The 20963-nt window shown below is 41.5% G+C and overlaps 1 protein-coding gene across 1 annotated transcript in view; it reads left to right on the top strand.

The window, feature by feature from the left end:
* Positions 1-20963, top strand: part of LOC145400804 (voltage-dependent T-type calcium channel subunit alpha-1G-like) — a 470580-nt gene that overhangs the window by 394798 nt on the left and 54819 nt on the right. Inside the window, exon 33 of the mRNA XM_080273240.1 lies at positions 17801-17922. Within this exon, the coding sequence (XP_080129366.1) occupies positions 17801-17922 (122 nt within the window). The remainder of the gene's footprint in view (positions 1-17800; positions 17923-20963) is intronic.

Genomic DNA, 20963 nt, shown 5'->3' with positions numbered 1-20963 from the left:
CTGCTGCACACACTCCTCACTTCCTATAACTTTAACATCCCTCACTAACCTCCTATCGGCCCTCCTAACCAGAAAATAATCTATCTGACTGCTATTTCCCCCAGACTCATACGTAATTAACCTACTGTCTCTTTTCCTAAAATATGTGTTGCACACAATCATGTCCGTTGCCTCCCAAACTCGAGTATCCTTTCCCCTTCTGCATTCCTTAGACCATATGCACATCCCCCATGCACTCCTTCATAACCTTGGGCTGCTTCACCTACATGACCATTTAAGTCCCCTCCCAAAATCACTATCTCATCATCCCGCATACCACCCACTACACGTATTAAATCATCCCAAAATCTATCTTTCTCTGATTCATCCAATCCTGCCTGTGGAGCATATGCCGATATAATCACAGCTATCTTTCTTCCCAACAGAATTTTCACAACCAATATCCTATCGCTTACTCTCAAAACATTCATAACATATTCCACCCATTTCTCCGCAACCATCACACCAACACCTCCATATCCGTCTGTCCTCCCCTGCCAAAACAACTTATAGCAACAGTCCCTCCCAACAATCTTCCTGGCTGATCCACCCCTGTACCGGACTTCCTGCAAACACGCCACGTCCACCCACCTCCTACTGAATGCCTCAACGACTTCCCCTGCTCTTCCCCTCAAACTTCCCACATTCCATGAACCCACCCTCATCCCCATGGGTGATTTACTGTCCTCAGGCTTGCTTTGAAACCTTTTTTGTTTTGTCATCTTCAGTATTAATAAATGGGGACAGACACAGCACAGGTCCCACTCACCGCACAATCCCATGTCCAGGCAATGGATCTGGGACCCCTAGCCCACCAGCTTACCAGTGGCTGTGGTAGTGGCCTCGGGGCACCCTGCCAGGACAGCTGCAGGGACACCCTCCAAGCGCGTCTTGGCACTGCAACTATCCCGCCATTATACACCCACTGATAGGGCAGCCTCCTGGGACGCTACTCCCAGGTTCGGGCCCCTCTCTATTGGGCGGAAGCGGCAGCCTGGAAGTATTAATAAGTTTCCATCAGAATACCATTAGAATTGCATTTGTCTATCGGCCAGGTCATCCGGGCACAGATTGAGGTTTTATGGAGGAGTTTGGGCAGTTTCTGGAAGGGTTTTCTCTTAAATCTGGAGGACTTCTGGTTTGTGGGGATTTCAATTATTGGGTTGACAGTCCACAGTCAAAACCATTTTCTTCAGAATCCCTTGAGTTGATCACCCAGAACAATTTTTTCAATAATATGAGCAATCCAACTCTTGTCTCAGGACATGTCCTTGACTTGATTTAATCCCCTGTTGGTTGCAGGCATGTATCGGTTGTGGAGGTTGATTCATTTGAGCCCCTCATCTCTGATCATGCTCTGATAACTCTTAGTTTTGATGTCCCGAAGTCCCCTTCATATAAGAAGGTATAAGAAGGTCATCAGGTTCAGAAATTACAGGAATATTGACCACCGGTTGATGTGTATTGAAATTGATCAACGTTTAAACTCCATTGATTCTTCAAATCTTTCTTCTAATGAATTGGTTGATATTTACAACAATGACCTTAGGTCAGTTTTTATCCATTACTGTCTTGCGGTAGGAAAAACAATCACTGTATGTGATAATTCTCTGTGGTATGGTCCGTCCATTAATTCTTTGCGTAGAAAATGTAGAAAGGCAGAACGTGAGTGGTGCTTGCAGCGGACCGAAATAACTCGTTTGCGTTATGTTTTCGCAAGAAGAGCAGTTGTTCACACTGTAACAGCCCAAAAGGGTAGGTACTATGAAAATGAAGTTGACTCATGTGGTGGTGATAAAAAAAAACTGTCTGCAGTTCTGAACAATTTGGTTGGTCGGAGGAATGTAATTGTTAAACCAACTTCTGCATCTGATGCCCAATTGGCTTCTGATTTAGCTTCATTTTTTACAACTAAGATATCTTGCATAAGAAGTGATATAGACAGCAGTTCTCCTAGTGAATCATATTTAGTTGACTTCCAGCCACGGTGCACCAGGGATCATTTGCTTTCAACATTTCATCCACTGGATGTAAACAAAGTCACATGTTACATCCATCCATCCATCCATCATCCAATCCTACATTGCCCCATGAGGAGCGTAGGAGCCTGGGGCTAGGCAGTTGGTCCCGACATTTAAGATGAGAGTGACCAGCCTCACTCATCGCTATGTGGTATTACATGAGCAATCAACCCTAACCATCCCTTGGATATAAACCTTCACCAGCTCAGTCCGATTGGAGTGCAATAATTACCCACTAAAACCACCAGGCACCAAAATCTGGTTATATGGTTACCACCCAGCATAGTAAATGCTTTCCTGGTGTACAGGAAACCATTTGGCTTGTCACTCAGTGTAGAGTCACCCACAGGCTGAAGGAAGAGGAAAGAATGAAGGAAAGAAAGACAGAAGAGGGAGTGTAAAGTCACCCATAGGCAGAAGGACAAGGAAAGAATGAAGGAAAGAAAGACAGAAGAGAATGGAAGGAAAGACGGATGGAGAGGAAAGGGCAGACACTCGAGAGCAGCACTACATCGAGTGAGTGGATGGTGAACGCCCCCACCTACCACAAAAATGTTACATCAGGGAACTAAATAAAACATTTTGCTCCCTCGATCTGTGTAACATGTCACAACTGCCTGATGTGTATGAGCACGCTGCAGAATTTAGCTGCAACATAATAAATAGATCCTTCTTAGAAAGTAATTTTGTGCAGTCTGAGAAACGTGCTTTGCTTAAGCCCCTAATTAAGAAACCTGGCCATAATGTTGAGAACATGACAAATTATTGTCCCGTCTCTAACCTGTCTTTTTTATCCAAGATTATTGAATGAGCCATACTCGATCAACTCGTACCACTACTGGAACACAACAGAGTTGTTCCTGTTGTTCAGTCAGCATACAGAAAATACCATTCAACCAAAACTGCACTAACAAGGATTCATAGTGACCTGGTGGCAAATGCTTGTAGTGGGATGTCCTCTCTCCTAGTTCTGTTGGATCTGTCTGCAGCTTTTGATACAGTAGATCATAAACTGTTGTTGGATGATCTGTATTTTTATGGCATTCGTGATAATGCCCTTTTGCTCCTTAAGTCTTATTTGTCGAACAGATCTCAGAGAGTGGTTGTTGATTACGCTAGCTCTGATTCTGCTTCCCTTTTATTTGGAGTCCCTCAAGGGTCAGTTTTGGGTCCAGTTCTGTTTACTATCTACCTTGCTCGTCAAAATTATCGAGCGCCTACTGCCGGGCGCACAATGCTCATGGCCAAAAAGGAATCACCCATTTCTGGGGGTAAAATTTGAGCCACAAGTTTGCGGCACTAGCATGACGTCACGGTACCCTGAGGCCTTCCGACGCGCTGGTTCCTGCCTCAGTTGCCCACGGGCTGCCTGAGAGAGAGGAACTCCGCCGCGTCTCCCTCTCTTTTGGCGCCATTTTTTACTGAGTGTCCCGCTGTGTTTTGGCTTTCACCACTTTGTTATGGCACCTACCCGTGAACTACAGAGTGAAATCATATCCCAGATCATTGCTCTAAAGGAGGCAGGCCACCAGACAAAGGAAATTAGTGAATTGGTTGGTGTGGCTTAATCGACAGTGCGTCGGTGGTGCACGCAGTTTCGAGTGGAGAACAGTGGTGAAGTTCCCACAAAGAAACTGCGGTCTGGTAGGCTTAGGAAAACTTCCCCAAGGTCTGTTAATGTTTTAAAACGTGCAGTGGAGTTTAATCCTCGTGTGAGTGCGAGGAAAATACAGGAGAGCAACCCAGAAGTGTTTGGTGAGGTGTCTGTGAGAATAGTGTCTCGTAGGGTACATGAACTTGGTTACGCAAGTCGCAGGCCTGTGAAGAAGCCTCTTCTCACAAAAAACCAGCAACTTCTTAGGCTTGCCTTTGCTAATAAATATCTTAACTGGGGTGAGGAGCAATGGTTGTCAGTGTTGTGGTCTGATGAGGCAACGTTTAGTGTCACCTGTAACAGAGGAGCACGTGTGTACCGACGCAAAGGTAGTGACCCACTTGACCCACGGTATGTAAAAGGCACAGTTAAACATCCTGATTCACTCATGGTATGGGGTTGTTTTTCTGGTCAAGGTTTGGGGAAGCTTGTTGTGCTTCCCAGGAACATAAGAGTGAATCAGGATGTTTACCTGGAGCTTCTGTGTGATCATTTACCAGACTCCTTCGAGCTAACAGGTGCACGAGTGTTTCAGCAGGATGGTGCACCTGCTCACAAGGCCAAATCGGTCACCAATTGGCTTCGTGACTTCGAGGTATCATTCATGAAAGACTGGCCAGGAAATAGTCCAGACCTCAACGCGATTGAAAACCTCTGGTACCTCGTAAAGAAGAGTCTCCAAGGGAAGGACGTGAGCTCTCTGCCTAAGCTGGAAGCTGCCATTTGTGACTCCTGGGAGAAAATACCCCTCCAGCACCTCAGGAGCCTCGCCCTTTCACTTCCAAGACGTCTCAGGTCCGTGAAGAAACGTAAAGGCTACCCTTCGAAGCACTAAAGGTAAATAAAATGCATTATTTATATGTTTTTTCAATGTTGAAAGGTTTGTTTCGTAGGAGGGACGCAGGGCGCTCGATACTTCTGACGAGCCCTGTACATAAGTAGTTTATCGTCTTTACTTGATGTTGACATTGTGTCCTATCATTTTTATGCTGACGACACACAGCTCTATGTTAAGATGTCAGAGATCAACAATACTAAGACAAAGCTTGAATCTCTAATGTCTGATATTAAGATTAGGATGGCTAAGAGGAAACTTAAGCTGAATGATGGTAAAACTGAGATCATCATCATCAGAGGAAACAGAAGGGGTGATGACTTTGAACATTGGCGTGTCACAGCCTCATCCAGTCAGTTCTGTTTGAAATCTGGGTGTTTATTTTAATTCAGAGTTAAATTACAAAGAACATATTAATCAGGTTGTGAGAGGGTGTAACTTACATATCAGAAATCTGTACTCTGTGAGAAAATTCCTGAATAGACGTTGCCTCTTAACATTGGTCCATGCAGTGGTCTTGTCTCGTGTTGATTATTGTAATTCACTGTGCGTTGGTCTTCCAAATAATATACTAAAAAAAGTTCAGTCTGTGGTGAACAGGGCGGCACGGCTTATCTTTGGTCTCTCCCCGAGAACCTCGACTACCCCATTTCTGATTGAGTTGCATTGGTTACCAGTAAAGGCTAGAACTAAATTTAAATTGTGTCTTATTACATTCAAGGTTCTTAAGTTTGGTGAACTGAAGTATCTTGCTGAATTGTTAAAACTCCCATCGGCACGCCCGGGTGTGATGTTATGCAGTGAAGATGATTCCTTGCATCTTAACGAGCCAGGAGCCATTCACCAGTCATCTTTCTCTGATTGTTCTTTGTGTATAGAGCCTGTAGATTATATAATTGATTGCCATTGTCCATAGGACAACTCTCTGCTGTAGAATCCTTTAAGAAACAGCTGAAAGCCTTTCTTTTTTCCAAATGCTGTGACCTGGAGATAGGTACTATGATGGATGATTATAGGGTTTAAGTATTGCCACTTTCATATGTTTATGGTGTAGCTTGTATTATATATGAGAGAGGTCACAATTCTTGTAATTGTAAAAATAATGTTTGTGTGTCAAGCACTAGTGAATTTCCAAAGGAAGAACTGATGCTTTTGAGAAACAAAAAGACAGATTATTATTATTATTATTACTCTCATCATGGTCCACAACACTGCAGTCATGTCTCCTCTCTTTCTTCTTTCTCAGAATTCCCAAAGGAAGAACTGGTGCTTTTGAGAAACAAAAGGCCAGATTATTATTATTATTATTGCTCCCATCATGGTCCTGAGCACTGCAATCATGTCTCCTCTCTATCTCCTTTCTTCTAAGGAAGGCAAATCCAGCTTTTCTAGCCTCTCTCTGTACGACAGATTTGCCAGACTGGGGACCATTTTGGTTTCTGTTCTTTGTATGCTCTCAGTCTTGTTTATATCTTTCTTTTTGTGTGGGGACCACACTACCGCTGCATATTCTAACCTGGGGCGGATCATGGTCATTATCAATTTTTTCATCATCTCTTCATCCATATAATGAAAAGCTACTCTTATATCAGTCAAGAGTTTATACGTCTCTCTAACTGTCTTGTTAATGTGATTTTTAGGTGATGAACTGTCCCGGACCAGCACTCCCAAATCTTTCTCTTCTCTTGCTTTTGTGATTGGTTCTTTACCCATCATATAATTCAGTGATGGCCTCTTAGTACTTTTATCCATTTCCAATATTTTACATTTCTTTGCATTGAATTTCATTTCCCACATCTGGCTCCATTCGTGTATCCTATCCAGATCCTCCTGCAGCACTTTACAATCCTCCTCAACCTCTACCTTCCTCAAGATCTTTGCATCATCAGCAAACAGACTTGCATAACTGTTCACTCCATCTACCATATCATTTATGTAATTCAGGAACATTACTGGCGCTCACCAAGCCCTGTGGGACTCCACTTGTTACTTTCCGCCATCCAGACATCCTATCCTTTATTACTCTCCTCATTTGTCTGTCTCTCAAAAAGTCTATCATCCATTCCAGGAGGTTCCCCTTCAGTCCTCCTGTATGTTCTAGTTTCCACATTGTGTGTGTATTTACCTATTTGTAGTATACAGGAATTGAGTAATGCTCGTGTTGTCTTGTCTCCATATCCACATTTATCTAGTCCACCTTACACATGTGAATGTTTTTGTCCTGCACCACCTTTTCGTCTAAGTTGTTCCAAATACTTATGTGTTTACCTAATATACCTAATTGTGATATACATGAAATGTGCTATGCTCGTGGGTTTCCATCGCTTTTTCTCAATAAGTCAAATTTAGCATTAAACTCGTTTAAGTTTTTAGACTGGGCGATCTCTTTTTCCAGGCTATTCCATAAGGCTATACTTCTGTATGGAAAGCTATATTTCTTGATATCCTTCAAGCAGCTTGACGTTTTCAATTTCATTCCGTGTCCTCTTGTTGCTCTCTTATCCCATAAAAACAGATCTTCTTTGTCAGTTTTATCTACTCCCACCATGGTCCTGAACACTGCAGTCATGTCTCCCCTCTTTCTCCTTTCCTCTAAGGAAGGCAAATCCAGCTTTTCCAGCCTCTCTCTGTATGACAGATCTGCCAGATTGGGAACCATCTTGGTTGCTGTTCTTTGTAATCTCTCAATCTTGTTTTTATCTTTCTTTTTGTGTGGGGACCACACTACCGCTGCATATTCTAACCTGGGGCGGATCATGGCCACTATCAATTTTTTCATCATCTCCTCATCCATATAATGAATTGCTACTCTTATGTTAGTCAAGAGTTTATAAGTCTCTCCAACTATCTCGTTAATGTGCATTTCTGGTGACAAGCTATCTTGGACCAACACTCCCAAATCTTTCTCTTCTCTCATTTTTGTGATTAATTCATTACCCAAGAAATAATTCAGTGAAGGCCTCCTAGTACTTATACCCATTTCCAGTACAGTAATCCCTCCAATATCCGACGTAATAGGGCCATAGGCAGGTCCGGATACTGGTCCTGTCCGGATATTGGGCCCCAGCTTATGCACTTGTACTTATGGACCCTAACTCAGAGAAACACCTATACAACTCCCTCTGGACATGCGTAGCACCTATTTAAGACCCAAATCATACCAATAAGGCATGTAAATGATTGAAATAAATGCAAAAGAAGCATAAAATGAGGGTTTAGAGGTAGGTTCATACAATATTAAACATTCTGGTTACTGGCTCCTGGACTGGTACTTATGGACCCTAACCTAGCCTAACTCAGAAAAACACCTTCCTACTGCACATGCATGGCTCCTAACACCCTATTCACACCAATAAAAGAATTAAAGAGTGAAATGAGGTGTTTGAGGTAAGTATAGTATGGAAAATAGTACAGTATGAAATATTCTGCCTACTTACAGCAAGTCCATGGCCATCTCGATGAATAACCGCCTCCTCTCGGACTCTGACAGTAAGAAGGATTTCTTGAAGCACTTCCAGTACACTGTTCATGAAGTCTTGCACTGAACTTAGTCAATCGCACTCAGAAGTCCATTCTCTTCACAGTGCGCACTCTTGTCTAACTAATGCTCCATTGTAACTTACTAAGTGTTGCACTCTGCACTTTAACTTTTCCCATTCTTCTAATAATTTTCTAAAGCAAAATTAAACAAGTCTATTTATGTTAAATTTTGTTCCATATTAGTCTTTTCACTCACAACTGTAAATCCTTAACACAACACACTGTTTTTTTCACTGCACAACCCTGTAAATTCCCGTGTGGTCTAGAGGAGAAGTTCTTGCTGTTTAGTCACTGTCAGAGTCCGAGAGTATCACTGGCAGGTGACCTAGGGGTGTGTCGCTGGGTCGTGGTGATGGTGTACCCACTGCAGACGACTCTGAAGACAGCCGCAAACTCGCGTCGAGCGGTGACTCCACCGTGGCTGATGTGCTGGGCTGTGGCTCGGAGCATGAGGGCCTGTCTTAGGGAGGCAATGGAGTGGAGCCAGGGCTGGGCACAGCGGGGGTCACGGGCCTGAAAAAACTGTTAATCGTTGACTGACGCAAGGACCGACGATTCTGACGATTGATGATGCGCTGCCTGAAAGCACACACTTCCTCCACAAGTCCCAAGGGCCCCATCTCCCTGTCGCAGTCCGGGTGTTCCAGGTAGTCAAGAACGAATTCTAGGTGTTCCCGGAGTGCGCTCAGCTTGGGGATGGCTGAAGTAGTGTCATGCTGAGAGGAGTCCGCATCATCGTCGCCGTCCTCGTCGGAATCTTCAAGCTCGGTACTGACACCTGCAACTGAAGACGCGATCTCGATATCAGACAATGTCTAATACCCAGGATCGCCCTCGTCGTCATCGAACCACTCACGCACATCGTCCACATCAACATTGTCGCCATGCGTACGTAGCCGTGCATGGAAGTCATCCACGTCAAACCCTAGAAAATCTTACTCCACATCTATTCCGAGAAGCAGACGAGACCAACCATTTTCTAGAGTCTTGAGAGGGACTTCCTTCCATGCACTGGCCCAGTTGTAGATTGCAGACTTGATGTTGTAGCGGCGAAGGTTTTCCAAAGTCCGCTGGCCTCGTGTGTCCTTTCCCTCCCTGCGCTCGTCCTCGTCCTCGAGAACAACCATCACCTCGTCCAGGAACTTCCGGCGGTATAGGCGGTTTTTTGCCACGATCACTCCTTGGTCCATTGGTTGGATGAGAGCAGTCGTATTAGGTGACAGAAACATGCACCTAATCTGGCCATTCTCAGCCACCAAGTCCTTGTCGCACGGGTGGGCAGGTGCATTGTCGAGGAGAAGGAGGGCCTTTACCTGGTCGCGCGGGATTCCCAGTGTCTTCGTCTGGTTATTGATGACCTCCTTGACGAAGTGGCGGTGGAACCAGTCTTTGAAGATCTGGGCTGTAAACCATGCCTTCAAAGAATGGTACCAGACGACAGGAAGGACATCCATCACCCCACAAAGACACCGAGGCTGCTTTGCACGGCCAACAATAACGGGCTTAAGCCGGTGCATGCCGTTAGCATTGGCACAACACAAAGCAGATATCCGTTCCTTGGAGAGCTTGCGGCCAGGTACACGCTTCTCTGTCTCCTCGGCTAGAGTGTTCGTTAGCAAAGAGCGATAGAATAAACCAGTTTTGTCAGCATTGTAGACTTGACTGAGAGTGAGGCCTTTCCTGTCGATCAAGCCCTTCACCTTGTGCCGAAACTCATCAACTCCATCCTCGTTAGCGTCCAAAGCTTCGCCGTGAGCTTTACGGTTGGTTAGGCCATGACGTAACTTGAGCGCGAAGAGCCAACCCTCGGATGCCTTGAAGTCTAGGGCATCGTGAAGCCTGGTGAACTTCTCAGCAGCAGCCTTCAGCTCCGTTCCACATACCATCACACCAGCAGCACATTGCTGTCGATACCAAATCAACATGGAGCGGTCGATTTCAGCAAACGTGGGAGTAAACATCACCTTCCTCTCCACGTTGCGTTTGCTTCTCGACGAGAAGTCAACCGTGTACTGCATGAGTTTGTCTCGGGATCTCTTGATATCGAACAAAGTAGATCGGGCCAGGTTGAACTCGCGGAGGATGCGGGAAGAAGACCACCCTGCATCTACTTTCTCCAATATCTCCCGTTTCTTCTCCAGAGTCAACACCACTCTCTTCCTCTTCTCAGGCAGTGGGGCCATCATCACACATACTAATAGGAGGCCCGAGAGCAGCAAGAGTGCCTGCAGCAGGTAAGGAACCACCACAAAAGCGAGCACGTGGGCAGCTATGACGACGAGCGTGCACTTGCGGCGAGAGACAGGCGGAAAGTGGGGAGGATGCATTGGCGCTCTATCGGACATCGGAGGAATGACGCGCCACAACAAAGCTGTCCTGCGCCGCGCGCGGCAAGTTCAAATTACGGGCATGAAAAATTCTTTTTTTTTTTTCGAATTTTTTGGGTTTTTGGACCATTTTGGGAATGTTGGATCCCGGGACGATTATGTCCGGTTAGTGGGGATGTTCGGATATTGGGCTTTCGGATATTAGAGGGATTACTTTTACATTTCTTTACATTAAATTTCATTTCATACGTCCGGCTCCAATTATGTATCCTATCCAGATCCTCCTGCGGGATTTCACAATCCTCCTCAACCTCTATCTTCCTCAAGATCTTTACATCATCAACAAACAGACTTGCATAACTGTTCACTCCATCTACTATATCATTTACGTAAATCAGGAACATTACTGGCACCAACACCGAGCCTTGAGGGACTCCACTTGTTACTTCCCTCCATCCAGACATCCTATCCTTTAGTACTGTCCTCATTTGTCTGTCTCTCAAAAATTCTCTCATCCATTCCAGAAGTTTCCCCTTCAGTCCTCCTATATATTCTAGTTTCCACATTAGTCTCTTATGAGGTACCTTGTCAAAGGCCTTCTCTAAGTCTAAGTACACACAATCCACCCAACCATCTCTCTCCTGTACCACATCAATCACGCTTGAGTAAAAGCTCAACAAGTTTGAAACACATGACCTTCCACTTCTGAATCCAAACTGACATTCAGCCAAAATATTCATCTCTTCTAGATATTTTATCCATCTGTCTTTCAGGATTCTCTCGCACAATTTTGCGACCATGCTGGTTAGAGACACTGGTCTATAATTCAGGGGTTCTTCCCTGTTACCTCCCTTATAAATTGGTACCACATTTGCCCTCTTCCATTCTTGTGGCACTTTCCCCTCTTCCAGAGAACACACGATTAAACTGTGAATTTTATCCGCCAGTTGTTCTCTGCATTCCTTAAGAACCCAATTAGAAATTCCATCAGGTCCTGGGGCTTTCCTTACATCTTGAGGTTCCAGTAATTTATACACTTCCTGTACCTCCACTTTTATATCTTTATCACTGATACATTTGTAATCACTCCCTTCCCTTCCACAAACTCTTTTTCATTAGTGAAAACTGATTGGAAACATTTGTTCATTATTTCAGTTTGCATTGCTGCATCTTTATAGACCTCTCCTTTTACTTTCAGTTTGGTGATTCCATCCTTTTGTTTCAGTTTGCCATTAACAAATCTATAAAACAGTTTGGGTTCATTCTTGCATTTGTCTGTTATACCTTTTTCAAAATTCCTTTCTTCTTCTTTACGTATTCTTGTGTATTCATTTTTAATTTTTTAATATTCTTCCTTTGTTCTGTTGTTACCCTCTTTCTCCAGTTGTTCCACGCCTTATCTCTCTCTTTTTTTGCTATCATACACCTTCTGTTAAACCTCTCCTTTTTCCTGTTTTCTATCCCTCTTACTCTTGGTATAGATTTTTCCACTCCCAAATTATAGAGGTCTAGAAAGATATCCCACTTCTTCTGTATCTCTCTTGTTTCTCTGAACTTTCTCCAATCTGCATTTTCAACAAATTTTCTCAGTCCTGTAAAATTTGCTTTCCCTAAGCTGTATCTTCCCTGTCTATGAAGCTCGACTCTTGGCTCGACGTTCCCTATTATCATCTGGAACTCAATGACCACATGATCACTTTTTCCTAAAGGACAGAAATATTTCAATGATTCTTTTACATTGGGTTCTTTAGTAAACAGTAAATCTAACCTTGCTGGGATGTCCTCACCTCGGAACCGTGTCTCTTCTTTGACCTATTGCTTCATCACATTATTCATTATTATATTTAATAACATAGTGCCTCACGAATCCTTGCCGCCTCCTGAGTCCCATTCCTCCCAATTCACCTCTTTACAGTTAAAGTCACTCACCAGAATTATATTATTGCTTTTCTTAATTATTTTTTGTAAATAACTAGCCATACATGACAACATCTCCTGGTATTCGTCATGTGTGTGTGTGTGTGTGTGTGTGTGTGTGTGTGTGTGTGTGTGTGTGTGTGTGTGTGTGTGTATTTACCTATTTGTAGTATACAGGAAATGAGCAATGCTCGTGTTGTCCTGTCTCCATATCCACATTTATCTAGTCTACTTTTACACACATGAATGTTTTTCTCCTTCACCACCTTTTTGTCTAAGTCGTTCCAAATATTTATGTATTTAACTGATACTTTGTACCTAATTGTGATATACATGAAATTGCTATGCTCGTGGGTTCCTGTCGCTGTTTCTCAGTAAGTCATATTTAACTTTAAACTCGTTTAAGTTTTTAGACTGGATGATCTCTTTTTCCAGGCTATTCCATAACTCTATACTTCTGTAAGGAAAGCTATATTTCTTGATATCCTTCAAGCAGCTTGACTTTTTCAATTTCATTCTGTGTCCTCTTATTACTCTCTTATCCCATAAAAACAGATCTTTATCAATTTTATTTACTCCTACCATGGACCTGAACACTGCAATCATGTCTCCCCTCTTTCTCTTTTCCTCTAATGAAGACAAATCCAGCTTTTCCAGCCTCTCTCTGTATGACAGATCTGCCAGACTGGGGACCGTCTTGGTTGCTGCTCTTTGTATTCTCTCAGTCTTGTTTATATCTTTCTTTTTGTGTGGGGACCACACAACCGCCGCATATTCTAACCTGGGGCGGATCATGGCCACTATCAATTTTTTCATCATCTCCTCATCCATATAATGAAATGCTACTCTTATGTTAGTCAAGATTTTATAATCTCTCTAACCATCTTGTTAATATGTTTTTCAGGTGACAAACTATCTTGGACCAGCACTCCCAAATCTTTCTCTTATCTCATTTTTGTGATTAATTCATTACCCAACAAATAATTCAGTGAAGGCCTCTTGGTACTTTTACCCATTTCCAATATTTTAAATTTCTTTACATTAAATTTCATTTCCCAATTCTGGCTCCAATCATGTATCCTATCCAGATCCTCCTCCAGTATTTTACAATCCTCCTCAACCTCTACCTTCCTCAAGATCTTTACATCATCAGCAAACAGACTTGCATAACTATTCACTCCATCTACCATATCATTTACGTAAATCAGGAACATTACTGGCGCCAACACTGAGCCTTGAGGGACTCCACTTGTTACTTCCCTCCATCCAGACATCCTATCCTTTATTACTGTCCTCATTTGTCTCTCTCAAAAATTCTCTCATCCATTCCAGGAGTTTCCCCTTCAATCCTCTTATATATTCTAGTTTCCACATTACTCTCTTATGAGGTACCTTGTCAAAGGCCTTCTCTAAGTCTAAGTACACACAATCCACCCAACCATCTCTCTCCTGTACCACATCAATCGATCTTGAGTAAAAGCTCAACAAGTTGGAAACACATGACCTTCCACTTCTGAATCCAAACTGACAATCAGCCAAAATATTCATCTCTTCAAGATATTTTATCCATCTGTCTTTCTGGATTCTCTCACACAATTTTGCGACCATGCTGGTTACAGACACTGGTCTATAATTCAGGGGTTCTTCCCTGTTTCCTCCCTTATAAATTGGTACCACATTTGCCCTCTTCCATTCTTGTGGCACTTTCCCCTCTTCCAGAGAACATACGATTAAAATGTGAATTTTATCCGCCAGTTGTTCTCTGCATTCCTTAAGAACCCAATTAGAAATCATCAGGTCCTGGGGCTTTCCTTACATCCTGAGTTTCCAATAATTTATACACTTCCTGTACCTCCACTTTTATATCTTTTATCACCGGTACATTTCTAATCACTCTCTCCCTTTCCCAAAAACTCTTTTTCATTAGTGAAAACCAATCTGAAACATTTGTTTATTATTTCAGCTTGCATTGCTGCACCTTTATAGACCTCTCCTTTTACTTTCAGTTTGGTGATTCCTTCCTTTTATTTCAGTTTGCCAATAACAAATCTATAAAACAGTTGGGGTTCATCCTTGCATTTGTCTATTATTCCTTTTTCAAAATTCCTTTCTTCTTCTTCTTTACGTATTCTTGTTTAGTCATTTCTAGTTCTTTTATATTCTTCCTTTGTTCTGTTGTTACCTCTCTTTCTCCAGTTGTTCCAAGCCTTATCTCTCTCTTTTTTTGCTATCATATACCTATTAAAGCACTCCTTTTTCCTGTTTTCTTTCCCTCTTACTCTTGGTACAAATTTTTCCACTCCCGAATTATAGAGGTCTAGAAAGATATCCCACTTCCTCTGTATCTCTCTTGTTTCTCTGAACTTTCTCCAATTCATATTTTCAACAAATTCTCTCAGTCCTCTAAAATTTGCTTTCCCAAAGTTGTATCTTCCCTGTCTAATAAGCTCGTCTCTTGGCTCGACGTTCCCTATTATCATCTGGAATTCAGTGACCACATGATCACTTTTTCCTAAAGGTCAGAAATATTTCAATGATTCTATTTCATTGGGTTCTTTTGTAAACAGTAAATCTAACCTTGCTGGTGTGTCCTCACCTCGGAACCGTGTCTCTTCTTTGACCCATTGCGTCATCACATTATTCTTTATTATATTTAATAACATAGTGCCCAACGAATCCTTGTCACCTCCTGAGTCCCATTCCTCTCAGTTCACCTCTTTATAGTTAAAGTCACCCACCAAAATTAAATTGTTGCTTTTCTCAATTATTTTTTGTAAATAACTAACCATATCTGACAGCATCTCCTGGTATTCGTCATCATTCCATGCTATCATCTTAGGGAGAACATACACTACTTCAGTGTCTCTCTTGCCATTCTCTCCAGTTTCTAATTTCATGTATATCACTTCAGCCCTGCCTTCTCCCATTTCCACGGTATCTACATTTATGTTGTTCTTCACTGCTATCATCACTCCTCCCGTTTTTTCTTTTCTGTCTCTTCTCCACAGTTTGTATTTTCCTTCTCCCAAATGAACATCAATATCTTCTCTTAATTTAGTCTCTACAAAGTACATGACATCAGGTTCATGTTCTCTCAAGAAATCGTTAATTTCAAGCCTTACCGATATTATACCATCAACATTAGTATATACCACCTTCAAATTATTTTTGATGTTTTTTATACCCTCTTCTCTCCTGCCCTTCTTCGGTACCACTTCCTCAATTTCTGATCTTTCATAGCCTTACCTCTTAGTTTCCTTCACATCTATTTCCTTACATACCACTTCCTTACTATCATATCCATCACTCTCCAAAAAAAAGTATTACATTCTTCCTCTTTCCTCTTATCATTTTTTTCCTTTACTTGTTCCTTCAATGATTTTAAAACTTCTCTTTCTTCTTCATTCAAGTCTTTTCTTATTATAATATTTTCCATCCCTGCCTCTTTGCATACTTTCCAGGTCACTCTAAGAATATCATTCACTACACTTTCTGATGACAACTTGACCCTCATTGGTCTTGTTTCCCCTTTCATATAAGGCCCTATCCTCCTTACTTCCTCAATTTCTTTTACCCACTTGTCTCCTTCGGGATCAATCTTACCTAATATTCCTCTCACCAGGTTCGTGTCTGTCTCGAGTCTCACGGATTTAACCTTTTCTTCCTCGTCTCTGTTTCCAAATATTACCACACATCTGTTCCTTTCTACAGTTTCTCTCACAATTTTCTCTTTTTTCTTCTGTATTTTCACTACATTTTCTTCCATTATTTTATTGTTCATTTCCCTTTCTTCCTGGATGATTTCTCTTAAGCTGACCACTTCTTTCTGTTCTTCTTCTACGTGTGCCCACTTTGCCTTATGCTCTTCTAATACACTACTGACCTTCTCTGTTTTATTAGTACTCTCTTCTAGTTTTCTCCTCAATTCGATATTTTCACGCTTCAAATTTCTCACCTCCTTATTCGTCATCTCATTGGACTGGATCAGACTCTGTATAGTAATCTCTGTATTTTCAGACACGTTCTTTAACACTAGATTCTCCACTTTCTTTTCAAGTTCACTAATCCTCATAATCAGTGTTTTAACCAGATCCATGACATTTGTATTTCTATCAAATCCTGGAAATTTGAGTCCCTCAATGTGTACATGTTCGGCCATGTTTGAGGTTGGTTACAGTACCAAAACAGCTGTTACCGAAAATACTACAAACATTCATGTATATTCTTGCCAATAAATCTTTACAATTTTGGTAGTCTGTATTAACACAGTATTTTAAACTTAATAAAAGACCATAGGAGACAGGACAAACATAATTCCTGAAAACTTCCTAAGGTTTGCAATGTTGGCTGGGCCTGGGAGCAGTCAAGAGACGTCCTTTCGCTGTGGCTGTTCGCTAGTGTGTGTGTGTGTATTTACCTAATTGTATTTACCTAACTGTGATATACAGGAAGTGAGATATGCTCATGGGGTCCCGTCTGTTTCTCAATAAGTCTAATTTTGCTTTAAACTCATTCAGGTTTTTAGACTGGATGATTTCTTAGTCCAGGCTATTCCACAGGTCTATGCATCTACTGTATAAGGAAAACTATATTTCTTGATATCCTTCTAGCAGCTTGGCTTCTTCAGTTTCATTCCATGTCCTCTTGTTACTCTCTTGTGTGTGTGTGTGTGTGTGTGTGTGTGTGTGTGTGTGTGTGTGTGTGTGTGTTGCCCTGTAGCCAGAGACTTGTCATGCAAAACAGTGTATGACATAGTCTGGCTATGGGGTCACATCACTCTGTGGCTGTTTTATATCGACGATGGAAGACGGATTTAGAGTGATATATCGTCGTCATCGTCATCATCACAGTTTTCTCATGTCTCAGAACTACTTGTGTTTATTGATTATGTTCCAGACATTTCACCATTAGGTTGTGCAGTACATATTCATTCCATTGTAAATACCAAACTGAAACTTAAATTAATCGATCTCAGGCCCTTGTGCTCAACATGCACGCACATTACCACTATGCTGAACTGAGGATCCCTGCATTGCCTGTGGGCAATGTGGGCTTTTATAGATCCCATTTCACCATGAGTCACTAAATTCATGTATCTCATTTACTTTATTTTTTTACCATAAAGACAAATATGTGTACAGAATATTGTTTAATACTTTGTGTAAGAGATGGACTTTATCTGTTAGGTAATATAAAATGCATTCAGCAGTAAATAACTAAGTAAATATATAAATGAATAAATAAAAACGTGCAAATGTAAGGGCTGTTAGGTACAGCCAGGATTCCATGAACTTGAATACAGTAGTAAGTGAATGAATATCTGACCCATTTCACAGGGCATGCTTTTGATAATTTTCTTTCATCCATTCTCTCTTCATGCGTTAGACCTTACCTCGTTCCATCCTTAGGTAGGAGGAAGAGTCATGATTATGAAGATGATATTGTAAGGGATGGCTTGTTGTTGCAGAATGTGATGTTGAGCACCCTTGCCAAGGCCTTGGAGAACATGCACATTTCAAAAATTTTGGCATGGCATTCCTTACACTTTTTCGTGTGGCCACAGGAGACAACTGGAATGGTATTATGAAGGTGAGAGACTCTACTCTTTTTTTTTGGCATCATTAACCTCTTCAGTCTAATTTTTTTTTCTTTTTTCTTATTCTTGCTTCCTTCAAGTTCTCCACTTTAGGGAGGAAAATTAAGTTGTGAAGGTGTTAATGGAGAATACTGTATATCACAATGTGTTTTTGCATTACAAATAGCTTCTCCAAAGTTATCAAAATCATCAGACTGTAGGAAGAAAAATACGATGAATTTTTTCACATGAACCACACTGACGAGACAGTTTTATTGAACTGTCTATCTATCTGTCTGTAGCCAGACACTACAATTCCATAATGGGTGGCCATTCGTCTTTGAGTTAGCTGTTTTACGGGGAGGGGCACTAACCCTCTGCCAACCGACTTGCTGACACGTAGGGAACACACATGAATTGGTTATATGGTTACCACCCAGCATTGTTGATGGTTTTCTGGTTTACATGAAACCATTAGGCTTGTCAGTGGATGTAAAGCCACCTGAAAAGGAAAGAATGGTAATATAAACTGACAGGAAAAATGGGAGAAATAAGAAGAGAGGAGGGTAGATACAGAGAAAGAATGATAAAGGTAAAGGAAGAAGTAGGCATCATTACATCAAGTGAGTGGATGATGGTTGCCACCACCTGCTACCAAACTACTGGACTGTATTTTATCCAACATTAGTACAGAAGGAGTGTTACTCTGGAGAGGGACACCTTCTCACAGTAGATACAAATATCCCTCATCTCTCTTCCTGTCCTCAAAAAGGGGTTGTGGACTGCAGGAGAAGGGCAGCTTCAGTTTTCAACCCACTGGGTTATGTTCAGATGAGCATAATTGTACGACAACTAGGAGTAAGTGATTAATTCCTTCTTCTATTTAAAGTTTATTTTGTTGTATGTGCGCATCACAAATGAAACTGCTTGTGACCAGAATTGGGGTTTTGGTAAGGTTGTACCCCTGCTAAATATTGATAGTACAGTAAGTGAAGCTCATTAATACTTGATAAGCCTCTATTTGGATCCCTCATGTTGGTATATTGGTCTTTTTGTGGCAACAATTCCATATATAGTTAGATACCCCCACAATGACACTGTGAGTCTTCATATGCTTGCACCATTGCTTTGCTCCATCCTTTTGATGTAATTCCTCATTGACCAGTCTTTATATATTCTGTATACAGAAGTCAATGGTGAGAAGCTTCCTCCTCACATAAAGAGTGATACAGTCTCTCTGGATAATTATAATACAGTAAGGCAACAGGTTTTGCGGCATCCGGATTGGCGATATTGCACGTTGGTGGCAGCCATTAAATATTTCTGTGATCACACACTTATGACTAAAAAACACACCTTCATGCCCTCTGGCAGCACAAGTTTCGGATTCTTGCCAGGGCAACATCATCGGCAACACTCAGTTTTGGCCTGTTTTCCACACGTGTTGTGTGTCCGCAAGTTGAGTGTTACACTCTCTCGTCCGTGATTAGTGATTGATGGAAATATGTCATCTTCAAGTGGAGCCGGAGGTGGACTAGGTGATAGTGGAAATGGTGTAAGACGTGAATCTGGAACAACAAGCTTTAAAGAGAAGGCCAAGTGTGACTACCGCAAGGGAATGAAAAAACACAAATACAGTGAACCCTTCATAAGTTGAACTATATGGGACTCTAGGGTAGTTCAACTTTCTGAATTTTTCAACAAACTGGAAGTAACTGAAAAAAAACTGTATTACCCCCCAATAATTGCAAATTATATATAATTACTTGTTTATTAACACTAAACTAAAAAAGCATTTATAAAGCAATAAAAATAAACAGTTAAAACAATTCAGTGCATGTCATAGGCTAGGCTAGGATAGGAGGTTGCTTAGGTAGAGGGGTGCAACAGTCACTTAATTATGTAAAGTTCTGCACTTATTTGTTTCAGTTTAAACTAAAATTTAACACTTGGAATATAAGAAGTTAAAATGGAGCATTTGGAATATAAGAAACTAAAATATAACCCTTTAAATAAACAGTAAGTTACACCTCGGTCAGAGTTCGACGTACCAGAAATTCCGCCTTCTGAAGGGTTGACTTATCGAGGTTTTACTAAATGATGAGGAGTTTAAACAAATAAAATCATGGCAGAAAAATGAAGAAAGGTGCTCATATCTCTGAAATATGTAAAATGTATAATGTGCCAAAGTCGATTGTGCATAGTATGAGAAAACAGCTGAGTGAACTTAAAGCTAATCTAGCCATTGCGAAAAAGTCTTTTGAACCAGGTGCCAGAGGCAGACAAGTAAAAACAGTGACCAAGTAGAGCTCAGTTATGCTAGTGGCTGAACATTATTTGTTACTGTGATTGAATAGGAAGACCCAGGAAGACGTTAGTGTGTCAGGGCCTGAAATGCAAGGCCAGGCCTGCCTATTTTATGATGCAGTTGCAAAGAAACATAACACTGTTTCACCTCTACAATACTGAGGAGGCGAGTTTTCCTATAGGCCTGGTCCCTATTAGCTTATTTCCCATAAGGTCAATGATCCAGCTTTGGCAGAATCAACTTTGGTGGCACTTTTCATGGTCCATATTAGACGCAGAACCTGGTGCCTTACTGTACTGAATTTCATGATGCAAATTAACGATGTATCTGGAAGTTATGGACTTATTCAGGAGAACAGTCTCAGCAGGAAGTGAGTTGAGGTTAGTTATTTGGAATTTACAGTATGTGATGGTAGACAGAGTAACAGTTTGAAGAGTATTGATGTATCATAAATTTACTGCAATGGTAAAGAAGGAGGATCACATTTTGGCAGAGGAATGGTGTGTTTACATTCAGAGGGCAGCTCGGTTAAGGAGTTAAAGCTTTATTTAACCCCTCTACATCAATAGGTTTACCCTGAACTGAATAATATTGTTTGGTTGTAGGGGTAATAAGCTCAAAAAATACGTTACTGTTTCAAGGGATTAAGAACAAGGTGAGAGATAGCTGTGTAAAGGCAGATGGTGTATCTTGTAAGATGGGATCATTGCTGAGTAGGAACTGGAATACTTATTGTTTAGTTGATGC

This window comes from Coenobita brevimanus, chromosome 53 (assembly GCF_032717465.1).
Source record: "Coenobita brevimanus isolate Jiangsu-jjx chromosome 53, ASM3271746v2, whole genome shotgun sequence".
Lineage (NCBI taxonomy): Eukaryota > Metazoa > Arthropoda > Malacostraca > Decapoda > Coenobitidae > Coenobita > Coenobita brevimanus.
Note: the sequence above shows the minus strand (reverse complement) of the source record. Positions and strands in the feature narration are given on the sequence as shown.